Source organism: Mauremys mutica, chromosome 2 (assembly GCF_020497125.1).
Source record: "Mauremys mutica isolate MM-2020 ecotype Southern chromosome 2, ASM2049712v1, whole genome shotgun sequence".
Lineage (NCBI taxonomy): Eukaryota > Metazoa > Chordata > Testudines > Geoemydidae > Mauremys > Mauremys mutica.
Window position 1 is genome coordinate 58,974,580 of NC_059073.1, and position 22,858 is coordinate 58,997,437.

The window sequence follows — 22,858 nt, forward strand, 5'->3', positions numbered from 1 at the left end:
CTGTAGTGTGTGAAAGTCTCTTTGCGGAGCTTTTTTTTTTCCCCATTCAGTGTCTGGTTATTATAAAGCTACATTATTTTCAAACAGCAGTTTAGTGCATTATAGTTAGAACCATTGACAACTAGTATAACGGGTATCTTCTTCTGAATAATTGTGACAAATAGCAGCACAGGCCCTGTTCTTGCAAACAAACATACTTAACTTTAAGCCCATGAGTAGTCCAATGAAGGCAATGAGACTTACTCATGTGCTTGAAGTTAAGCACATACACATTTGTGCAGAATCAGAGCCATGGTTAGTAGGTGTAATATATCTGTAATGGCATTTTGGATCTTTGTTGTAAACTGAGTTGTTGAAAGGTGTGAAGTAAATCCTGTAATATTATTTGACAAATACTGTCACTACTGTATGTGTAACGTGAATGGCTTAGCAGTAAAACTAGATTCAAGAATCAAGGGACGTGTTTTTATACTCAATATACAAAGTAACAGAAGGCTAAATTTTACAGTAGTGCTATGTTAGTAGTAATCCTATAACGACGCTATACACTCTGATGTATTTTTATACAGCCTCACTTGGATTTTCCATTATTAAACTAGTCTGCAAATTTTTGGCTATATCATCTTGCATTCAGTTGTAACATGGTAAACATAAATATTTTGAAACACATAACATCCCATCAAAGTAGAATATATAATTAAACTCTTTTCTAGTAACAGAGTAGTAAAAACAAAGGCCAAATTTTGGCCCAGTTATTAACTGGCTTCAGAGTTGACACACACATGCTACAAAAGCAATATTAATATGCATCCATATTCTGGCCAGGATGGCCCTGCAAACAGCACACACAGTCAAACCATATAGATTTGTGCTCCTCACTGGAATAATCTGTGCAGGGTGGTGCGTAGCTGCCACTGTCACAACAAAGAGCATACAAGCATGAATATGTGACTACACCCTGATGTGTGCTTCTGAGAAGGAGGTAGCCAGGATATAGCCCATGATTTGAATCTGGTGTCTGGGATGTTTCCTAGTGCATTCAGTAGCATGTTTCTTGCAGAGAAACATACACATATTAGCCCAAATCTGCTCAGGATTCTGAAATTTTTGCTCAGAAATTTACAACTATTAGCATCATTATGTATCACAGACACTCCTTTACCAGATTCATGATACTTCTACTTACAGAGGCTGCTGTTATTTATAAAACAAAAAATCTAAACAAATTACTTCAAATTTTACTAAATTGAATTTTGTAGCTGCTTACTCCTAAAAGTAGCTGGAGTTCATATATGAGCTTCTCTTTATTTCAAACACTAAAGCTTAAAACGAGGCGGTGAACCTGGACAGTATTTGCTGTTCATAATCTTTTTATTTTTACTTCCTAAATATAAGGAGAATGAACACGGTCAGTGGATTAAAAAAGGGAACTGAAGCCTGCTTGTATTTCATGCATTGCCACTCACTCCTTGAATGAATATGGGCCAGTCACTTAACCTCTCTGCACAAATAGTACTTGCCTGCCTGACAAGAATGGTAAAGATGAACGTTAGTAAAGCAGTCTGGGGCCCTTGAGTTATAGGCACTTAGGAACTTCAAATCCAAAGTATTATTGTAGTTATTAATCTTAGTAATTACAATGTAAACACTCTCAGAGCACTTGGCCAGCCTCCAACTGCCACTCCCCAATCTCAGATTCTGAGGCTGCTGCTAAGAATACTGGGTCAGCCTTCAACTAGTGTCCCCCATTACTACCAGGTCTTGTGGTTTGGATATTTCTGTTGTTTGTTTTAGAAATGCCTCATCCACCTCATCCTTCGGATTTGGTGGCCTATAGCAGACTCCAACCACAACATTACCCCTTTTTTTCCCCACTTTTATCTTCACCCACAGACTTTCAACTGCTCTGCTTCTCACTTCCTTCTGGACTGCAGAACAACTATATACATTGATGTACAATGCAAGACCTTCTCCCTTTTCCTCCTGCCTATCCTTCCTGAATAAGCTATTCCCCTTTATACCAATATTCCAGTCATGAGATTTATCCCACAGAGTCTCTGTGATGCCAATTAAGTCATAATTTAGATTGTGTACTAAGACATCCAGTTTTTCCTGTTTATATCCTATATTTGTTTATAAGCATCTGAGATGTTGAGCAAAGTATCCCATTGTATTCCCTCTTGTTGCTCCTATGAACCTATTGTAATTTTCCATTCTCACCCTCCTTCCCACCGCACACTCCCTCAAACTTCCAGCCCTCTTTCAAGGTCACTTTTTTTTATTTACCTAAGCTTTAGTCACCTGTCCCCTTTGAACCTAGTTTAAAGCCCTAGTCATTAGGTTGGCAAGTTGGTTCATGAAGATGCTTTTCCATCTTGCTCAGGTGAACTCCAGTAGTCTTCCTTCCCAGAACAGCATCCCATGGTCAAGGAAGCCCAACCCACCTTGCCAGTGCCATCTGTGCAGCTATGCATTCCTCTCCAGGATGTGTGTGTCCTTGCCTGTGCCCTTACTCTCAACCAACAAGAACATCACTTGTGCCCCAAACTCCTTTACTCTCGCTCCCAGAGCCTTGTAGTCACTGCTGATCTGCCCAGAGTCCTACCTTGCAGTATCATTAGTGTCCACATGGATTAGCAGATGGATGATCCTCATCCTTTCCATAATGTCTTGCATGTGGGCTTTGGGCAGGCAACAAACTTCCTGGGATGCCAGATCAGGTTAGCAGTTGGACGCCTCTGCCCCCCTCAGAAAGGAGTCCCCAACCACCACCACCCTTTGTCTCTCCCTCTTGGGGGTGGTAGCTGTGAGCTTTCCAGGCTTGGAGACAGGTGGTTCACTGTCATCGGCCACTGGGATCTGGTCCTCTCTTCCAGCTGCCAGTATTGCATACCAGTTCTTGGTTCAGATGGGCCTGGGTGGGGATGGAGCAGTGTCTGCTGCCCAGGGTGGTCAGCAGCTTGCATATATAAACCTGCCCCTGGAAATTTCCACCACTTGCATCTGAAGAAGTGGGTATTCACCCACGAAAGCTCATGCTGCAAAACGTCTGTTAGTCTATAAGGTGTCACAGGATTCTTTGTTGCTTCTCCTCACAAAGCAGCCAGTTCTTCCTTCCTTCCCTGGTACCCCTGTAGTCATGTATAGTCAGCTACCTTCCTCCATCCTGGATGTCTCCATCTGCATTCTGTCAATGAAGTGCTTGTGTTCCCAGATGCTATGCAGGTGAGCCACTTCAGCCCAGGAGAACAACAAAGCCAGTAACACAATTGTTTTCCAACTGCCGCATAGATCTCTGTGACAAATACTGTGTTTTGCAGACTGTATGACAGGCCAGAGAAATCTGTCTGAAGAACTATGTTCTGTTTCCTTCCGACTCCCCAGCACCCATTAGTTCCTAGCTCAGGGAAATGGAAGATTGATGAAGAAAACATTGAATCTGGTTAAACTGAGAGTGCCTTGTGTTAGCAAGAGATGTTTTGAAGACTGCGCGTGGCTGAGAAACTTCTAAATAATGGTCTGACCCATTGGACTAGACCAGCGTGCATCACGAAGCTCATTCAGCAGTGCTTAGCTCAGAAAGGGAGATAATTAAAACGCTGAGTTTATCACATTTCTTGTTCTAGTAGCTAGTTACATTTGTGCAGTTATTTCTATGATCAATTAATTTGTTCATATACACTCATTAAAAAAAGTTCCTTGCTCCAGACCTCCCTGTGCACTGTACGATATGTATCTGCTCCACTGTGTGTGTGTGATTACAATAGCACTTACTGATTAAAATCAGTTTTGGCTTATTTGGGGCCTAATCCTGGTGCCTGCTCTGTGGCATGCTGGAGATGCAGAATCATCCCGAGGCTTCCCTGGCCCACTCTCCCTACACCATATATTCAGCAGTATTTGGATTTGCAACTAGATACTATGGTTATGGGTTCCTGATACGTTCTTGTAATAACAGTAGTCCTGATAGTTAGAGAACTTCAGTTAATGTTTGTAAGCCCAATTTCATACCTTCATAACTCTTTCGATCAATCAGAGTTGAGCCATTGTATATGTGAAGGGGCCTCTTGTGGTTTCTCAGTAAGTAGTATGGCTTTTCTGGCAGACAGCCATAAGCAATTTAGTAGGCACATGTTGTGGAGGTGGATGGGGGGAGGGGGAAGAGGGATGATCCAGATAGCGTAACAAGAGGTTGAGTGAAATCAGTATTTTTATGCCTAGCACAAGGAAAAATTCACATTATAGATCTCAGAGCCCATTTGGCCACACATATGCAACAGTCAGCATGATCAATAAGGTTAACTCTGCAACATGCTGATGGCATCATTATCCTCTCACTTAAACCAGTTTTGCACTGGTATAACTCCTCAGTTCAACTACTCACAGTTTATCCGGTAAGAGAGAAGAATCAGGCACAAGGCATACAGTTACCCAGTGCACAATCCAGTGTTATATATCAATCAATTCCACAGACACTTGGGATCATTTAATATGGCTCCTAGTTGTCCACAGAATAATAATATTCAAATTTCTAACCTAAATGTAAAGATGAGGCTTTATCACATAACCTTTCCCCAATAGCCGTACAGCTGTAAATAGGTACGAGCCTAAAATGTCTGTCTCCAGTAGGGCTAATCTCCCTTTCCATGTCTGACAGGGGTCAGGTAACCAATGTAAATTACCACCATAAAGTAAATTCCACCCCTCTTGTAGAACAAAGTGCTTTATCTGCCTGTCAAGAAACCAGGAGCTACAAAGCAGATTGTAATATTTCATCAGTTCAGCATGAGTGGCAAACCCTGTTCCTACTAATAAAACATTGGAGATGCTTGACTTCATTTTGCCTCAAGACAGAAGATGGTTCTCTTTCTGTAGAAGGTTTAAGAGCTGTTTTAAGGTGACCAAAAGGCAAAGGGGAAAATCCAGTAGGACCAATATCTTCCTGTATATTCCATTCAAGAATCTGATTAGTGTGTGCTTTTTTATACCAATAGAGATTGATAAGATAGACCGCTATAAAAATAATGTGACTTCCTTCCCCATGTTATGAGTCATTTTGATTTGATTACAAAGAAAAACTGATCTAAAATTCATGTCTATGATAACCATATTGCAATGCCAAACAGTGCATTTCAATAGCGATCACATTGCAGTGAAAAAATTAAAAGTAATGTCAGTGCTAGAGCTGAATGGAAAATGGTTTCCCCATTCTGTGAAAAATTTTGTGATTTCAAAACAAATTTTTCCATCCCAAATGGGAATGAGAAGTTGAAATCTTCAGAAGTTTTGTGCATCAAAAATGTGTGTGGATAAGGGGAAGGGGAAATTAACTTCTGGTCAATTGTTTTGAAAAATTCACTTCAGGTCAAATTTGTTTCAATAATTTTGAAATGTTTCATTTTTGACCATTTAAAAATGTTTTTACTATAACTGGATTAAGTTTCTAAACTAAATGTCTTTTTGAACTGGAAAACCAGAGTTTTCATTTAGAAAATGTCAAAATGAAATATTTCAGCAATTTCAAAAAGTTTTATTCAACATTCTGTCAAGAAATTTGTTGAAACTGACCCTTTTGTTGCAAAAAAGTTTCTTTTTCGATAAACTGGCATATTCAGATGAAAAAAGTTTCATCAAAAAATTCCCAATCAGCTCTAGTCAGTGCAAGTCTGTGGAGACCATCGTAATTTACACTAAAGTTTTTTTAACTGATCTATAAAAGGTTATTAAAAATAACATGTAAGTTCAAAACTGAAACTTGGACCTAGTTTCTTAGGTCTGTAACAACACCCTTAATTGAGCCTCAAGGTTCCTAAACTCTGCAGCATATTGTGCCTAAAGAGGGATCAAGAAACTGATTAACAACTGAAATTTCTCCCCAGTTGAGCATGGGGATACACAGAATATTTTGCACACTCCTTGTTTTATATTAAAACTGGATTCAGTGTAAATGTTTTGAATTCCTTTACAAACTTGTTGGAAAGGGACAGATTATTTTAGCATGACTCCCTTATGGAATCTGGTGTTTAGCAGATTACTTATGTTATTCTGTTATAGGTACACTACAGTGATAGACAAAATGGCAAAGAGTGTATGACCTGTTTGACACTGTCTCCTGTGCAGATGACTTTCCATGGTATCGGAAGCTCCATTGAAGCCAGCCATGACCAGGTATAATACCCTCATCCCACACATATCTATTTAATAAGGCCAACTAAGATGTCAGTATTACTAAATCTCACCTTTGCACAAATACTGCTTTATTTATGGCATGTTCTTGCCACCACCATTTGCCTATATTGCCACAATAAAATCCTTAAGGTGAATCACAAAAGAGAGGAAATTGCATTTGTGCCCTCTTTTGCTTCTTTAAGATACATAAAGAAAACCTGAATGTTTTGGGTTTAAACTGGTATGTAAGGGGTCTGCTAGGTTGTTTTTTTATGTTAGTAATATTAGGTCTTATCTACCCTGATTTTATGGATGACTGGAGAAATAGAGGGATGATAGCATCATAAGTGACAAGAGACTGGCAGCTTTGCAGTTGAGAAAAACTCAAAATTGTTTGATTGTTTTTATTTAACTCAAGCTTCTGGCAAACACCTGAGACAAAATTTTTCTTTGTTAATCATTCCTTCTCCCTTGCCACTTCAGACGAGATCTGAGGAGACTTCCATTCTAGTTCTATAGTTCTCCAAAACAGTCCTCTATTTAACGTGGAAGATGACAAGACTTTAATATTTCAGGTATATCTAATGCAAAAAACAAGTCGAATAAAACAGTAAATCAAACATTGCACTTTTCAGAGCCTGGGTATATATAAGAAGAAAACAAAAATGGGCACAAGCAGTTTTTATTTGCTTTTGCAAGTCATCTTTAAATTGTATTAAATATGTCATACACTTTGTCAGCCTAAATGTAAGCTTCTTTCAGGGAGAAGGAGACGTCTTCTTGGCAATGATCAGAATGAGTTATGTTTGGGGAAAAGATTCAGACACTCTTAGCCATGTTTTAGGTTAAAAGAATTAAATGGAAATTTGTAGGGAGCTAGCTGTTAATATAAACAAATCCCTTTAGTTATTTATATGATAGCTTGAGGATTCTTCCTGTTCATAAAGTAGTGACTCACAACTACGTGGTACTTTACTGTAATGGTAAACTATGGTAAATATCTTAGTGATTCAACAAACATATTCCCCTCAACCTCTCATTTCATCCAGCAAGTTGTTTATACTGTTCCAAACTCTCTCAGCTTATCTTTCAGTAAAAACCCCTTTTTATCCTAGTTTTGTCTCAGATACAATATTTAGACCTATCAGTATTCTGCAAGGATTTGAGGTGGTCCCTGTCAATTTGGTAATAACTACATTCTGGGCTACCAGTCAACTTGGCCTTGGCTTGGCATTTATTTAGGCAACAGCATGGCTTGTAAACAGAAAATCACCTTCTAAATAGAAATCACCTTAAAAGTTATCTAAACAGTTACGTATCAGAGGGGTAGCCGTGTTAGTCTGGTTCTGTAGAAGCAGCAAAGAATCCTGTGGCACCTTATAGACTAACAGACGTTTTGCAGCATGAGCTTTCGTGGGTGAATACCCACTTCTTCGGATGCAAGACATGCAAGTGGGTATTCACCCACGAAAGCTCATGCTGCAAAACGTCTGTTAGTCTATAAGGTGCCACAGGATTCTTTGCTGCTAAACAGTTACATTTTTTTTAAAAAGCTATGATGAAACAATGTTACTTAGGTTGAAAAAATGTTATTTTACTATAGTTTTTTTAATGTAATTTCCTAAGTGTTTTTAAAAGGAAATATTATGTATCGCTGTAAGAATGATCTCCCACCATGCAACATCAGCAGGGCTTGAACCCTGAATCTGCAGTACACTTGAGTACCTGCACTTGAACTACAGGACTACCTACACTATCTAGCAGCAGGAAAAGGCTGTTATCCCAGAGGCGGGATGACCCACTAGATCCATGGAATTGTTAGGAGAGCCTGGTTTTCTCTCTCTCTCTGTTCCTCCAGGTGTTGAGGGAACTCCTCCTCTATCTGGTGCCCCACAGTGGGGATGGGCTGCCTGTGATTGTTTTGGGGAACTAGAAAGCTGGAAGGGAAGCATTGCTAGCTGTCATCTGAAGTGGCAGAGGAGAATGACTCATTAACAAATAAAACTTTTCTCCCAATTTATCAGAAGCTTGAGTTAAGTCATTTAACATAAAATGAATAACATTCGAGTTTTAAACAGTCTGGCTAAAAATCTCTTTCCCTTCTGACCTGATATGATTGTAATTGATCAGTTACAATTTTCATCATAATGGTTTTACATAGTGTTAGTCTATAAGGTGCCACAGGATTCTTTGCTGCTTCAATGAATACTGTAGATTTAGCAAAAATAAAGAGAGAAGCTACTGTGGATTTGTTAGGGTGAAGGATCTCAATTTTATATTTGAAATGAAGTCATAAAAGGCACCAGTTCACAATAAACATTACATTATTGGGAAACCTGTCTTAACGCGTATTTGCTGTTTCTTACACATTGTATCTTTTGCACTGTATGTTAGTTATGACGGGCTGGATCCTCAGCTGGTGTAAATCAAACAGGTCCTTTGCTTTTTAATAGACATATTCTAATTTACACCAGCTGAGGATCTGGCCTGGGGTGCTTTTAGGATCCCCCAGGTTTTTTCCAGACTTCTAGATTTTAATACTTCCCTTCACTGCTTACTCACTAGATTTCTTAATTTTGCCCAATTTTCATTCCTAAAATCTAAATCCTATAAATTCAGGCTGTATATCATGGAAAACGACCTGAGAGAATAAAATAGTTCCTCTGGAGAGGTGATGGCACCCATCATATAAATATATATTAAACTACAGTATATTGGCAACTAGCACTAACAACAACCCTACTGCGGCAGAAGGTTGGACTACTTGACCTAATACATCTTTCCATATCTTCATCTTGTATTGTTGTTATGAGCCACTTCCTTAGTTTGGTGAAATTGAGTAGTATCATGGATCTGATAATGGTCACTTCTTCCTCTCAAGAAGTCCAGAATGGCATTTCCTGTGCTGGAGTTTACTTTCTGGGTCTGCATTATCCATTGTAACTTAGGAACATCTTCATTATGCGTGTCTAAAAGTAGCGTGGTTACCCAGCAGTATAGTTATAATCCACCATGAGTGGATTTTTCAAGTATGTTAAGAGTTGATCAGCAGTTTTCCAGTCAATCAATCTTTTCCATTTCCAGTGATGTATAGAAGATGCCCACTCTAATTTTTTCTGATTTTTTTGTTTCTTGTAACTTCTTGTTTGGAGTTGAACTTTTTTTTGTACTGCATGATTGTTTTTGTCAGTAAAAACAGTAACAGATTATGGCCAGGGAGGTTAGGAAAGCCAGTTCACAAGACCCCATCACAAAATTAGTGAATTCTAGAGAGCTTTCTAAAACATTGCTTAAAGAAAAGAAAAGAAAAAAAAAAGCTGGAACATCATATGGTACTGTGGAAGGAATCAGAATCTGCTGCCAAAATGAAAAATTCTATACATTCCTGGACTTTGGCAGCAATGGGTTCCAAGAAGACTAGGAGTAATATTGAAGTGCTGATCTCCAAGCATATTTGGGATAGGGTGACCCAGTGTCCCGATTTTACAAAGACAGTCCCAATATTCGAGGCTTTGTCTTATATAGGTGCCTATTACCCCCTACTCCCTTCCCCATTTTCACACTTGCTAGCTGGTCATCCAAATTTGGGAGAAATATTTTTTCAGACTTTATAATAACACAATCAGCTCAGGTAACCTCCAGTCCCTGTTCTCTGCCAGAATGTTCTGTAATATCTTGTAGAAGTTAAATTTTTAATCAACAACATTGTAATGAAGCACCAAAGGAGGATTTTATTGCTATGGAAGTATTTAAAAAGAATGTTGATCATAAGAACATAAGAACATAAGAAAGGCCGTACCGGGTCAGACCAGAGGTCCATCTAGCCCAGTATCTGTCTACCGACAGTGGCCAGTGCCAGGTGCCCCTGAGGGAGTGAACCTAACAGGCAATGATCAAGTGATCTCTCTTCTGCCATCCATCTCCATCCTCTGACGAACAGAGGCTAGGGACACCATTCTTACCCATCCTGGCTAATAGCCATTTATGGACTTAGCCACCATGAATTTATCCAGTCCCCTTTTAAACATTGTTATAGTCCTAGCCTTCACAACCTCCTCAGGTAAGGAGTTCCACAAGTTGACTGTGCGCTGCGTGAAGAAGAACTTCCTTTTATTTGTTTTAAACCTGCTGCCTATTAATTTCATTTGGTGACCCCTAGTTCTTGTATTATGGGAATAAGTAAATAACTTTTCCTTATCCACTTTCTCAACATCACTCATGATTTTATATACCTCTATCATGTCCCCCCTTAGTCTTCTCTTTTCCAAACTGAAGAGTCCTAGCCTCTTTAATCTTTCCTCATATGGGACCCTCTCTAAACCCCTAATCATTTTAGTTGCTCTTTTCTGAACCTTTTCTAGTGCTAGAATATCTTTTTTGAGGTGAGGAGACCACATCTGTACACAGTATTCGAGATGTGGGCGTACCATGGATTTATATAAGGGCAATAATATATTCTCAGTCTTATTCTCTATCCCCTTTTTAATGATTCCTAACATCCTGTTTGCTTTTTTGACCGCCTCTGCACACTGCGTGGACATCTTCAGAGAACTATCCACGATAACTCCAAGATCTTTCTCCTGACTCGTTGTAGCTAAATTAGCCCCCATCATGTTGTATGTATAGTTGGGGTTATTTTTTCCAATGTGCATTACTTTACATTTATCCACATTAAATTTCATTTGCCATTTTGTTGCCCAATCACTTAGTTTTGTGAGATCTTTTTGAAGTTCTTCACAATCTGCTTTGGTCTTAACTATCTTGAGCAGTTTAGTATCATCTGCAAACTTTGCCACCTCACTGTTTACCCCTTTCTCCAGATCATTTATGAATAAATTGAATGGGATCAGTGAGCACCTATTTTGGCTAAACTTTTTTCCAACATTAATATGCCCTCAGGTTGGGCTACCAGTATTATTATTCCACTTTATAAAAAAGGGAATAGGAAAGATCCAGGGAATTACTGTCCAGTTAGTGTATTGGATGTTGTTTTAAAAATGTACAGTAGATAGCTTTGGGGGAGATTAGAGGATTGGGCAGAAAAAAAGTAAATGATTTGCTAAGGAACAAGCTGGTTTCCAAAATGCCCACTCCACCAGAGATCATTGGTTTTTCTTTCTTATTTGATCTATAAATATGTGCCACCTAAGAAAAGAAAATGGTACGCAGCTTTTGTTGATCTGAAATTGGCTTTTGATTCTGTTGATCGGGACTGTCTGCGGGGCAAATTATAGATTGCTGGAATAGATCCCTAGTTACTTTTTCTTTTGAGAGCTCTTCATAAACATACAGTGGCCAAGATTAGTATAGGCTTGTGTGGGAAATAAACAGATTCCATCCCAGTTACATAAGAGGTTCGGCGGACCTGTCTTTTTAGCCCCTCTTTGTTTTAATTTTAACATCTATGATGTTGTTTTAGCCTTAAAAAAGGATGAATTCTGTCCCCTAAAATTGTGAATCACTCTGTGTCTGTTTTATTATATGCAGATGATGTGGTTTTGTTATCACAAACACCAGTGGGCCTGAAGAGTTTATTAAATGTATTTGGTTCATATTGCCAGTGGGAGGGCCACACAATAAATTATTCAAAAACTAAAGTAAATGTCTTTAGCTAAAGATGGCGGTTACATAAATGGAGGATTGATGGGAAATATATTGAACAAGTTAGCTCTTTCCCTTACCTGGGTGTCTGGTTCTCACAAAATGGTGTCTGGGATCAACATCTTCAGGTAACGAAAGAAAAGGCTTCAAATTCAATCCACGCTATATTGCATTTTACCTGGACCTGTGGGGGTAAGTGAGTTGAACCTGTCCTTAGTGTGTTTTGTGTCTAAGGTATGTGCTCAAATTTTGTATAGCACAAAAATATGGCAATGGAATGATCCCATGGGGCTGGAAGTAATTCAAAACAAATATCTTAGGAAGATTCTCAGTCTCCCAAATAATATCCCCACTGCTTTTCTTGGAGCTGAGATAGGCATGGGTTCTATTCTGCACAAAGTGTAACATCACAATATTAATATTTGGCTTTATAATTATAGTATGCACCATAGGCGTAGTTTGACTTCTGTATTTGGGGGTGGGGGATAGCTCCAGCCAGGTCACCTGGTTTGCAGTTGCGGGGGGAGACAATGCCTCCCATGTCCCTCCCAAACTATACCCATGGTATGCACCCCCAGCACTTGCCTAGAGGAAGAGATCAGCAGGGGCGGCTCTAGGATTTGCGCCGCCCCAAGCAGGGTGGCATGCCGCAGGGGGTGCTCTGGCGGTTGCCCGTCCCGCGGCTCCGGTGGACCTCCCGCAGGCACGCCTGCAGATGCTCCACCGGAGCCGTGGGACCAGCGGACCCTCCGCAGGCACGTCTGCAGGAGGTCCACTGGAGCCGCCTGCCGCCCTCCCGCGGGACACCGCCCCAAGCGTGCGCTTGGCGTGCTGGGGTCTAGAGCCGGCCCTGGAGATCAGCAGGACTTTCTCATGTAAATTTTGTTGGTTAGAAGATATTCAAAATTCCTTGCATTCTCTAGGTGTCACAATTAGAAATAATTAGATTGAAGTTTAAACATGGGAACTCCATAATCAAGTCAAGAATAGAGGATATTGATAAGCAATAGGATATGGCAGTTGTTTCTATTGCAAATATGTCACCTTGTTTTCCCCTTGTTAAAAAGACTTATGGATGTGCCAGATATTTAGATAGTTTGTGCAATTACTTGCTAAGAAGGCCATTCACAGCTCTCTGTTTTCAATCCATACAGACAGTTTACTTAGAAGGCCAATATACTGGCACCGAGAAATGTAACGGATTCTGCCCATGGGACTGAGGGCAGGAGGAAAACACCACTGGTTATTTATTACATTGTAATCTGTATTGCCACTTGAGGTCAAAATGGCTTTCTGTGTTTTTGTCCCGGATGCATTTTTCTATGACCTCTTAAAAAGTAGAATATTTGTTGGCATCTGATAATATATCTGTGATTTGAGCAGATGCCCTATTTGCATGGTCAGCCACTAAAATAAGGGAAAGGCATGTGTCATGGTGATCATATATAGTTTAATGGTTTGTGTCCTTTTTCATCTTTCTTTATATGTTTTTATTATTGTATAATTCCAGGTTTAGTTTTGTTTTATTGTACTACATTTTGGATTTTTGCTCATTGGCCTAAGGCTAAGTCGTTGTTAATAATAAACTGTTGATATTAAACTGCATTCACTTGAGCAATTTCAGATTCAGATAAACATTTCTGAAATGGTGGTGAAACAGCAAAAAAAAAAAAGTATATTAGTAATAGTTGGGATTGATCACATGATTGGCATTAGCATGGTCTGCACTCTAAACCCCTAGCTGCCGAGGCTTACCTCATTTGGTCAAAAGTCAGCTTTGAAGAAATCATTTCCATTCTGTTTTTCAAAGGGAAAAATTGCAACTTGTTCCTAAGAGCTAATGTTGTTCTGTATTCACAAATAGTAAAACGAGGTTTGTTTCTCTAATGCCCTTGCCAGCCTAGCCTGTGACCCAGATCCCTTGGTCCTGGCATTTCTCCTGTATCAGCTTTGTCAGGAGTTTCCCAATATATATTTTGTTTTTTAAATAGCTTCTCATAATCTCCCAGCATTCAGCAGCAGCCTTGCAAACTTTTTTTAATAAATGTTCAATAGAATTTATGTCATAGGCTGGCCTCAGTTAAGATGGTCACCATTTCCCTACAGAAGCTGAAGGCAGAAGTGAGGCTTCCTTTTGTAAAATTCCCTATAGTTTCTTGTGGGACTGAAGCCAGGCTGCCCTCAGGGATGGTGATAATCTTTAGGCTCTATAGTTTGGAAGCTAAGAGGAGAGAGGGATGTAGATTGTTAGAGGGCACAGAGAGGGATTGCAGAGAAATGCGGGAGGCAGAAGGCAATATGTGACATAGAAGGGATAGTTTGAGGGGTAGGAAGGGAAAATACGATGAGGAGGTGCAGAACAGCAGAGTGGGCAAATCTGAGTGGGCCATGGGGTGTGAGAAGGCAAGCGAATAAGAAGGAAGATGGGTAGAGAGGGAAAGAAACTGAAATATTAGAGGAGTTGCAGAAAAGAGCCAGAAAAATTATTTCAGGGCCTTGCAGTGAGGGAATTAAAGAGCTCAATCTGTTTAGCATATCAAAAAGAAGACTGAGAGGTGACTTGATTACAGTGTATAAGCTCCTTCATGGGGAGAAGGGCTCTTAAATCTAACAGAGAAAGGTTAATTTTTTTTAACAGTGAGGGTGAGTAAGTATTGGAACAAACTACCAAAGAAAATGTTGAGTGCTCCATCTCTTGAAGTCTTCAAATCAAGACTGGATGCCTTTCTGTGATATATGCTTCAGCAAGACCCAAGTTATGCATTAGTCAACCCCAAGTTATTGCGTTCAGTGCAGGGGTAATTGGGTGAAATTCTGTGGCCTATGATATGGAAGAGGTCAGACTAGATGATCTTATGATCCCTTCTGGCATTAAACTCTGTGAATTCATGAAGACAGCTGCTCTCTCACTCCTTTGAGCACAGTGAATCCTGCATACCCATATTTTTGTGTGTGCATTATGGGTCCATGCAGTGTTGCCAACGCTCATGATTTTGATGTGCGTCTTGTGATATTTGGCATTTTTCTTAATGCTCCAGCTCTAAGAATCAACTGATTATGAGAGAATCCCAGCTTTCGTTTAAAAACAAAAAAGTATTGGGGTTGCAGAGAAAAGCTGGAAAACATGAACTGAGGGTATGTCTACACTACGGGATTATTCCGATTTTACAGAAACCATTTTTTAAAAACAGATTGTGTAAAGTCGAGTGCATGCGGCCACACTAAGCACATTAATTCGGCGGTGTGCGTCCATGTACCGAGGCTAGCGTCGATTTCCGGAGCGTTGCACTGTGGGTAGTTATCCTGTAGCTATCCCATAGTTCCTGCAGTCTCCCCCGCCCATTGGAATTTTGGGTTGAGATCCCAGTACATGATGGTGCAAAAACAGTGTCACGGGTGATTCTGAGTAAATGTCGTCACTCAATCCTTCCTCTGTGAAAGCAACAGCAGACAATCATTTCGCATCCTTTTTCCCCTGGATTGCCCTGGCAGACGCCATAGCATGGCAACCATGGAGCCTATTTTGCCTTTTGTCACTGTCACCGTATGTGTACTGGATGCTGCTGACAGAGGCGGTACTGCAGTGCTACACAGCAGCATTCATTTGCCTTTGCAAGGTAGCAGAGACGGTTACCATCCCTATTGCACCATCTGCCATTGTAAATTGGCGATGAGATGATGGTTATCAGTCATTTTGCACCGTTTGCATTTGGAAATTGGCAATGATGGTTATCAATCCTTTTGTACCGTCTGCTGTCATGGGTGCTCCTGGCTGGCCTCGCTGAGGTCGGCCGGGGGCGCATGGACGAAAATGGGAATGACTCCCCAGGTCATTCCCTTCTTTATGTTTTGTCTAAAAATAGAGTCAGTCCTGCCTAAAATATGGGGCAAGTGTACTAGAGAACCATAGAGCACAGCCGCTCCGTGTCAGAGCCCCAGAGATCCTGCAGAAATGATGAGCTGCATGCCATTCTAGGGGGTGCCCCTGCAACAACCCCACCCATTGCTTCCCTCCTCCCTCAACCCTCCTGGGCTACCGTGGCAGTGTCCCCCCATTTGTGTGATGAAGTAATAAAGAATGCAGGAATAAGAAACACTGACTTTTTAGTGAGATAAAATGAGGTGGAGGCAGCCTCCAGCTGCTATGATAGTCCAGGCAGGACATTAAAGGGTGGAGGGGAGAGGAGCGCAGCCCCCGCTGCTATGATAGTCCAGGGAGTACAGAATCTTTTCTTTAGACATGAAAGCGGGGGCTGCTGATGGAGCTCAGCCTCCAGCTGCTATGATGAGGACGGTTACCAAGCCTTTTGTACCATCTGCTGGGAATGACCAGGAGTCATTCCCATTTTTACCCAGGTGCCCCCAGCCGACCTCACCGAGGCCAGCCAGGAGCACTCACGGGATGATGAGGACGGTTTTCCGCCATTTTGTACCATCTGCCATCAGGAAAGGAAGGGGAGGGGATGCTGCTGTTCAGCGCCGCAGCACCGCGTGTACCAGCAGCATGCAGTAGACATACGGTGACATTGAAAAAAGGCGAGAAACAATTTTTTTCCCTTTTCTTTCATGGTGGGAGGGGGGGGTAAATTGACGAGATATACCCTGAACCACCCCGGACAATGTTTTTGACCCTTCAGGCATTGGGAGCTCAGCCAAGAATGCAAACGCTTTTCGGAGACTGCGGGGACTGTGGGATAGCTGGAATCCTCATTTCATCTTTTGTAACGGAGCTCTGATAGAACAGAGTTGTCTCCCCATACAGCGATCAGATCCAGTATCTCCCGTACGGTCCATGCTGGAGCTCATTTTGGATTTGGGACTGCTTCGCCACCCATGCTGATCAGAGCTCCATGCTAGGGAAACAGGAAATGAAATTCAAAAGTTCGCGGGGCTTTTCCTGTCAACCTGGCCTGTCAACCTGGCCTATCGATATAAAGGGCTTCGTTGTGTGGACGGGTGCAGGGTTAATTCAGTTTAACGCTGCTAAATTCGGTTTAAACGCGTAGTGTAGACCAGGCCTGAGTGCTGAAGGCTCAGAAACCAGAAAACAAATTAAAGAACGAACATAATTATTTTTAAAGACCATCTTAAGGCCTCACTCATGATTTTTGAACACTTGGGTTGGGAATACTGTGCATGTAAGTCTGAATTTTGAACGTGAAATAATTTCATGCATATCAGGGGTAGTTAGCTTCCTCCGATTGGCTCAGGCAGCAGACCAAAGAACATTGCAGTGTATTGTTTCCTTAAAATCTCATTATTTTTAAACCAATCCCATGATCTGGGGGGATTTAACTTACAATTCTTAGAGTTGGCAGTACTGTACATTAGTCTGTTTATTACTGTATATCTAGTGTGAAAGGAACAATCCCTCTGAAGCCTAGCCTGTGCCCTGGGCTCTGCAACTTGCTTTAATCCTGACATTAATGCTTGTGTTGCATTAGAGCTGACCTACTAGTTACATTGAAGAAAATATCCCACTCTTATCATTATTATCTTGTTATCATACTTCATGGGAGGGAATTTCTAAAAGAGTCCTGTTTCTGTAACGCTTTATACCTTATACAAGCCACCGTTATTGTCAGTTTCATTGTTAGGTTTAAAAATAATAAACATGACGACTAGTAGAGGTGGAAGTGGTGTTAATGGAATTGGCATTTCTGCCAGTGGCAGCAGAAAGGAGCTATGCTAGGAAGCAAGAGGCAGTGAACACCGGCCTCATAAACAGCTGCTTAAAAGTTCATGTCCCAGATATATAGATGCCTGACAATAACAACAAGCAAACCAGGATGGGGCATGTACCATGCAGGCAGTGTTTGCCTGTAACACTGTTTGCCCACCCTGCTAGCAGGTGTTAATTCTGCTGGGAAAGGGTTAAATAGGTTATGCAGACTCTCTGAGGTGGGTGAGTCTTTACTCCACCTGAATATAACAGAGACAGGAGTGGCTGTCTGGGAAGAGAGGATCTAGGATGTGGGCAGTGCAGTTCCAAGGCAGGAACCCTAGGAACATCAAAGTCTGGGGACAAGGTTTGAGGTGACCTCTTATCTTATGGTTGATATCTCTGTTAATAAAGCCAAACTCAAGGAAGGGATAGGTTTTGATTTTATATAGTGCAAGGTCTGTATTTGTAGAGCATGCTGGGAAATGGTACATACGTAGGTCAGAGACTGTGGTTGTCATGATTTGAAGAACAATGAGTGGCATTAGAAAGAAGCTTATGAGGATGCAAATACATCATCTTTCTCGTCTCAATTACTTTCCCATCAATTTTCAACCTGACAGAAGAAATTCTTAGATGGCCACAACTCTACATTAATTTCTAGCCACAGTGATTTTTGTTTTGTGACAAAATAAATGTTGTCAAGATTTTTTTATTCAGATTTACTTCATAATCAGACTCTTTAGTTTTGTTGGAACTTGGACATAGCCGAAGCTGAGGCCCCAATATGCTTGGAGAGGGACAGCTTATCCTATGACAGAATTGTAAAATACTTTTGACATCTTAGCACCAAACCTACTCTTCTTTTTCTGTCTCCTATAAGCTGTACCTACGGCTATGTTATAGTCACAGCTATTTTTAGTAAAAGTCATGGGCAGGTCATGGGCAGTAAACAAAAATTCATGACCTGTCCATGACTTGTACTAGATACCCTTGACTAAATTTTAGTGGGGAGGGCAGCCCGGGGGTGCCGTGGGTGCTGGGGGGTGAGGGTGGCGGCACTCAGCAAAGGAGTCCCATTGGTGCTGGGGGGGAGGGGAGTTGGTGCGGTGGCAGGCTCCCTACCTGGCTCCACGCCTCCCCAGAAGTGGCAACATCCCCCTCCCTCAGCTCCTAGGCGGAGGCGTGGCCAGGCAGCTCTGTGTGCTGCCTCCACCTCGAGTGCTGGTTCCACAGCTACCATTGGCCTGGAACCATGGCCAATGGGAGCTGCGGGGCAGTGCCTGCAGACGGAGGCAGTGCACAGAGCCACCTCGCCATACCTCCACCTAGGAGCCGAGGCCCTGTCACCGCTTCCAGGGAGTCCTCCGGGGTAAGCATCAACCAGAGCCCTTGCCCCCTCCCACTCCCCAACCCCCAGTCCTGAGCCCCCTCCCACACCCAAACTCCTGCTGCTGCTGTGGTTGGGAGGCACGGTGGCTTGAGACTGCCCTAGCAGAAGCTGGTGCGACTGGCCCAAGGGCTGCCTGAGCTGGCCACCCACATCGGCTGCTGCAGAACTCACAGAGGTCATGGAATCTGTGACTTCTTTGACCTCCATGACAAACTCGCAGCCTTAGCTATACCAATTTATACTGACATTTCAGTTCTGAGAGTCATCCCACCAGGTTTTAGTTATGCCTACTAGATCATAGTCTGTTATTTAGTACTTTCTGCGTGTCTGCCATGCTCCTTGCATTTGTGGATAGACACTTTAGTACATTAATTCTCTCCTTATTTTTTGAATTCTGTTTTATATTAACTCAATTTATGTCTTTTTTTTTTTTTATGTTGGATGTACATGACAGAGCATTTGCTCTTCCCTGGCTGCAACTAAAGCTTTCCCTGGAGAGCATGAGATCAAACACATGTATTTGTGCAGAATTTAATCTTTCATTTAATAAAAAATAAGTTACTAATTTCCTTCCAAGTGAGAGCAGAATGTAAACCAAAGCAGCATTACCTTTCTGAGTATGCAGACAGAGAGTTCCAGTGACCCCATTCGGGGGGGTCCCACACTTTCATAGTGTAACCCCCATCTTAACAGAGTTACAGAGCCAGATACCCCATTGCTCTGCATGTGTACATTCATTCTCAGCAGTGAAGAGTGGGGCTGAAATGCCACCATTCTGAGCTGGCAGTGTTTTACAGTTCCCACCAATGAATGACATAGTGCATGGCAACTGAGAATCAGGCCCACTGCCTCATTGACTATATCCAGTGATGAGCTGCCAAATTTTTAACAACCGGTTCCCTCCTCCCTCCAAAATTTTAACAACGGGTTCCCTCCTTCCCCCCCCTCGGGGGGGGGGGTCGTGCCCCATCCAACCCCTCATGTTCCTTGACACACACACTCCGAGACCCCTGACCCATCCCCCCCCTTCCCTGTCCCCTGACTGCCCCTTGCCGCCCCACCCAACCCCTCCTCTCATTCTCAATGGCCCCCCAGAACCCCTACCCCATACAACTACCCCTTCTCTCTGTCCCTGAGTGCCCCCACCACCTCATCCAACCCTGCTCTTTCCTGACTGCTCCCCGGGACCCTTGCCCCCATTCAATCCCCCTGTTCCCTGCCCTCTAACCCCCCCACCCCCAAACTCCCCTACCCTCTCTCCAACACCCCCTCCCTGCCCCCTTACCGCGCTGCCTGGACGTGGCTGGGCCGGGACAGGAGTCGCGTGGCCGGAGCCGGAGGATGCGGAGGGAGCCCGGCGGCCGGAGCCAGGTGGCTGGCCGGGTGGAGCCAGGGAGGGCTGTGGCCAGAGCTGGAGCTGGGCAGCCGGGGCTGCCGCCACGCCCAGACCCGCGCTGCCGGAGCCCGGCCCCCTGGCAAAACAGCAGGGGCGGCTGGAGCCACAGGGCCAGGCCGGGCTGGAGGTGGGGGGCCGTGTCCAGAGCCGAGCATCCCGGTAGGTGGGGGGGTGCGGCCGGAGCCGGGGAGGGGTTTGGGGGGGGTCGGGGACGCGGGGCCGTGCCGCAGCCAGTGAGGGTCGGGCGGGGACCCGGGCCCGGGGGGGGGCCGGGCAGGGTCGCCGCTGGGAACGCGGGGGGGGGGGGGACGCGGCCAGGGAGGGTTGGGCGGGGACCCGGGGACGGGGGGGACGGGTGGCCGGGCAGGGTCGCGGCCGGGAACGCGGCCAGGGAGGGTCGGGCGGGGACCCGGGGAGGGGTTCGGGGGGAGTCGGGGACGCGGGGACGGGGAGGGTCGCGGCCGGGGACGGGGGGGGGGACGCGGGGCTGTGCCACAGCCGGTGAGGGTCGGGCGGGGACCCGGGGCCGGGCAGGGTCGCGGCCGGGAACGCGGCCAGGGAGGGTCGGGCGGGGACCCGGGGACGGGGGGGGGGGGGGCCAGGTGGCCGGGCCGGGTCGCGGCCGGGGAGGCGGGGACGGGCCGCGGCCAGGGACCGGCCGGGGCACACGCCCCCCCGCCCCCCAGTTTCCTACCTCAGCGTTGTCTTCCTGGGCTGGGGAAGCCTGCCTGCTTCTCAGCCCTCCCAGGCTTCCCGCGCGAACAGCTGATTCGCAGGAAGCCGTGGGGGAGGAGAAGCAAGGAGGAGCTTCATGGCAGGAGGTGGAGGCAGAATTCGCAACGGTTCGCGCGAACCGTTTGCTAAAATTAGACGCCGGACAGAGAACTTTAGCATCCGGTTCTCTGTCCGGCGTCTAATTTTAGCAAACGGTTCGCGCGAACCGTTGCGAACCGTCTGCAGCTCACCCCTGACTATATCCCTTCCCCTTGAAATAACACCAAATAACATCCCTGTGACAGCTATATAACATAACAATATTGGGAAAGTATTGAATGTATGTTTAGCTGTCTTTCACTGCCGTATAGCAGGTGGAAGCATGGGGGAGGAGCCAGCAATGTGTAATTAGCCAGCTGTCTACCAGCAAGTGGTCTGCTGTCCATAGTTTGTAACACAACTCTAATCGGTTTCAAGACTCGTAAGTTTCACTGTTACTATTCAAATCCATCTGGACAGCAGTGAAACTCAAGAGTGGTGTTACTTTCATGCTGCTGCTTGGAATGGCAAGAACCAGCTGCAGGGACAGTGCTGGAGAAGTTCAGAAGGGATGGAGATTACTGAGAGGGGCTGGGGAACAAAGACCCGTTTTCCTTCTCCCCACTAGGAAAGGAAACTCACCCCACTCACAGCATCAAGGAGGCTCAGTGGGATGGATAACATGGTGGAGACCCTCCTCCCTTGCAGCAGCAGCAAGCTGTGGAGGGAGTGTAAGAGACAGGAAGCTCTGCAGTTAGAAATGGGTAGAACTTCATATTTACCAGCCCCCCTACTTGACAAATGTTGAGAACAAAGATGAAGCCCCAAGCACAATCCCCCAAACATCCCTCCACCTTTCCCAGTAGCTGGGATTGGCTAGGGACTCGGCTTCTTATTGGGGAGTTTCATTTCAACCTTTCTGGTGGTGGTAACCTCATCTTAATAGCTACATCTGGAAGACAAAACCTATTAACCAGTGGATGGGCATCTGGTAAAATTTTCAAGAATTGTAAATTAAAATTATTAACAATTAAAAACTAGTTAATCTTTTAGTGTTTTAGGTTCATCCATCTTAGGCAGATTGTGGTGTCCCTAAAAAGTTGTTGACGCCCACACTTTAATGTTTAGTTTACTACCCACGCAAGCTGCATGCCGTACCTGCCAGAGCTGTTTGTGGCACATTCCAAATGCTAACTGAAGTAATCCAGTATCTGTTCATTGACAACCTGTTTAATCACTTGTCATCCAGTGAAATTGCTCAACAGGCAAACTGATTATATAATTGGCATTTAAACACAACACACCCACCACCGAAAGTATACGTAGTATTTACATAAGCATTTTGCATGCTAAAATAACAGTTTGCGTACATGCCACGTACTGAAGAATTGCGTGTCTGCCAGGACAGTCTTTGTCATCTGGTTTTCTCGCTTGTTACTTAGTGAAGTCACTTGACCAACATTACGTGCTTACCTAGTGCAAACAAGGTGGCATAGTTTATTAACTACATAATCATTTTGTCATATGCCAGCTGGATCCATGATACAAACTGAGGATGAAATCCTGGCCCCATTGAAGTCAAAGGAAGCTTTGCCATTGATTTCAAAGCAGCCAGGACTTAATTGTAAATTTTTTCACACTAGTGTTATGGCGAAGATGTCAGGAGTTATTAATAATCACATGGGAACAGCCAAGCTTTGTATAACTTATGTTACAAGAGAGAAAAAAAAGAAACAAATCTAAATCTTTTTTGCTGGGAATAGGTTGTTCAAACTAGCTTCACTTTTACTCCTAGCAGCTGTCTGCTCAGGGTATAACATAAGGCTCGAAAAGGCCTTAAGGATGTCAGAGAAACAGGTGGTATCTGCATCCTGCCTTAGGCCTT

The 22,858-nt window shown here is 43.6% G+C and overlaps 1 protein-coding gene across 5 annotated transcripts in view; it reads left to right on the top strand.

The window, feature by feature from the left end:
* The window catches only part of STAU2 (staufen double-stranded RNA binding protein 2), a 218,373-nt gene that overhangs the window by 114,108 nt on the left and 81,407 nt on the right, over positions 1-22,858 (top strand). For all 5 annotated transcript variants that reach the window (XM_045004505.1, XM_045004506.1, XM_045004508.1 and 2 more), the window contains one exon: positions 6,055-6,168. In XM_045004505.1, the coding sequence (XP_044860440.1) occupies positions 6,055-6,168 (114 nt within the window). The remainder of the gene's footprint in view (positions 1-6,054; positions 6,169-22,858) is intronic.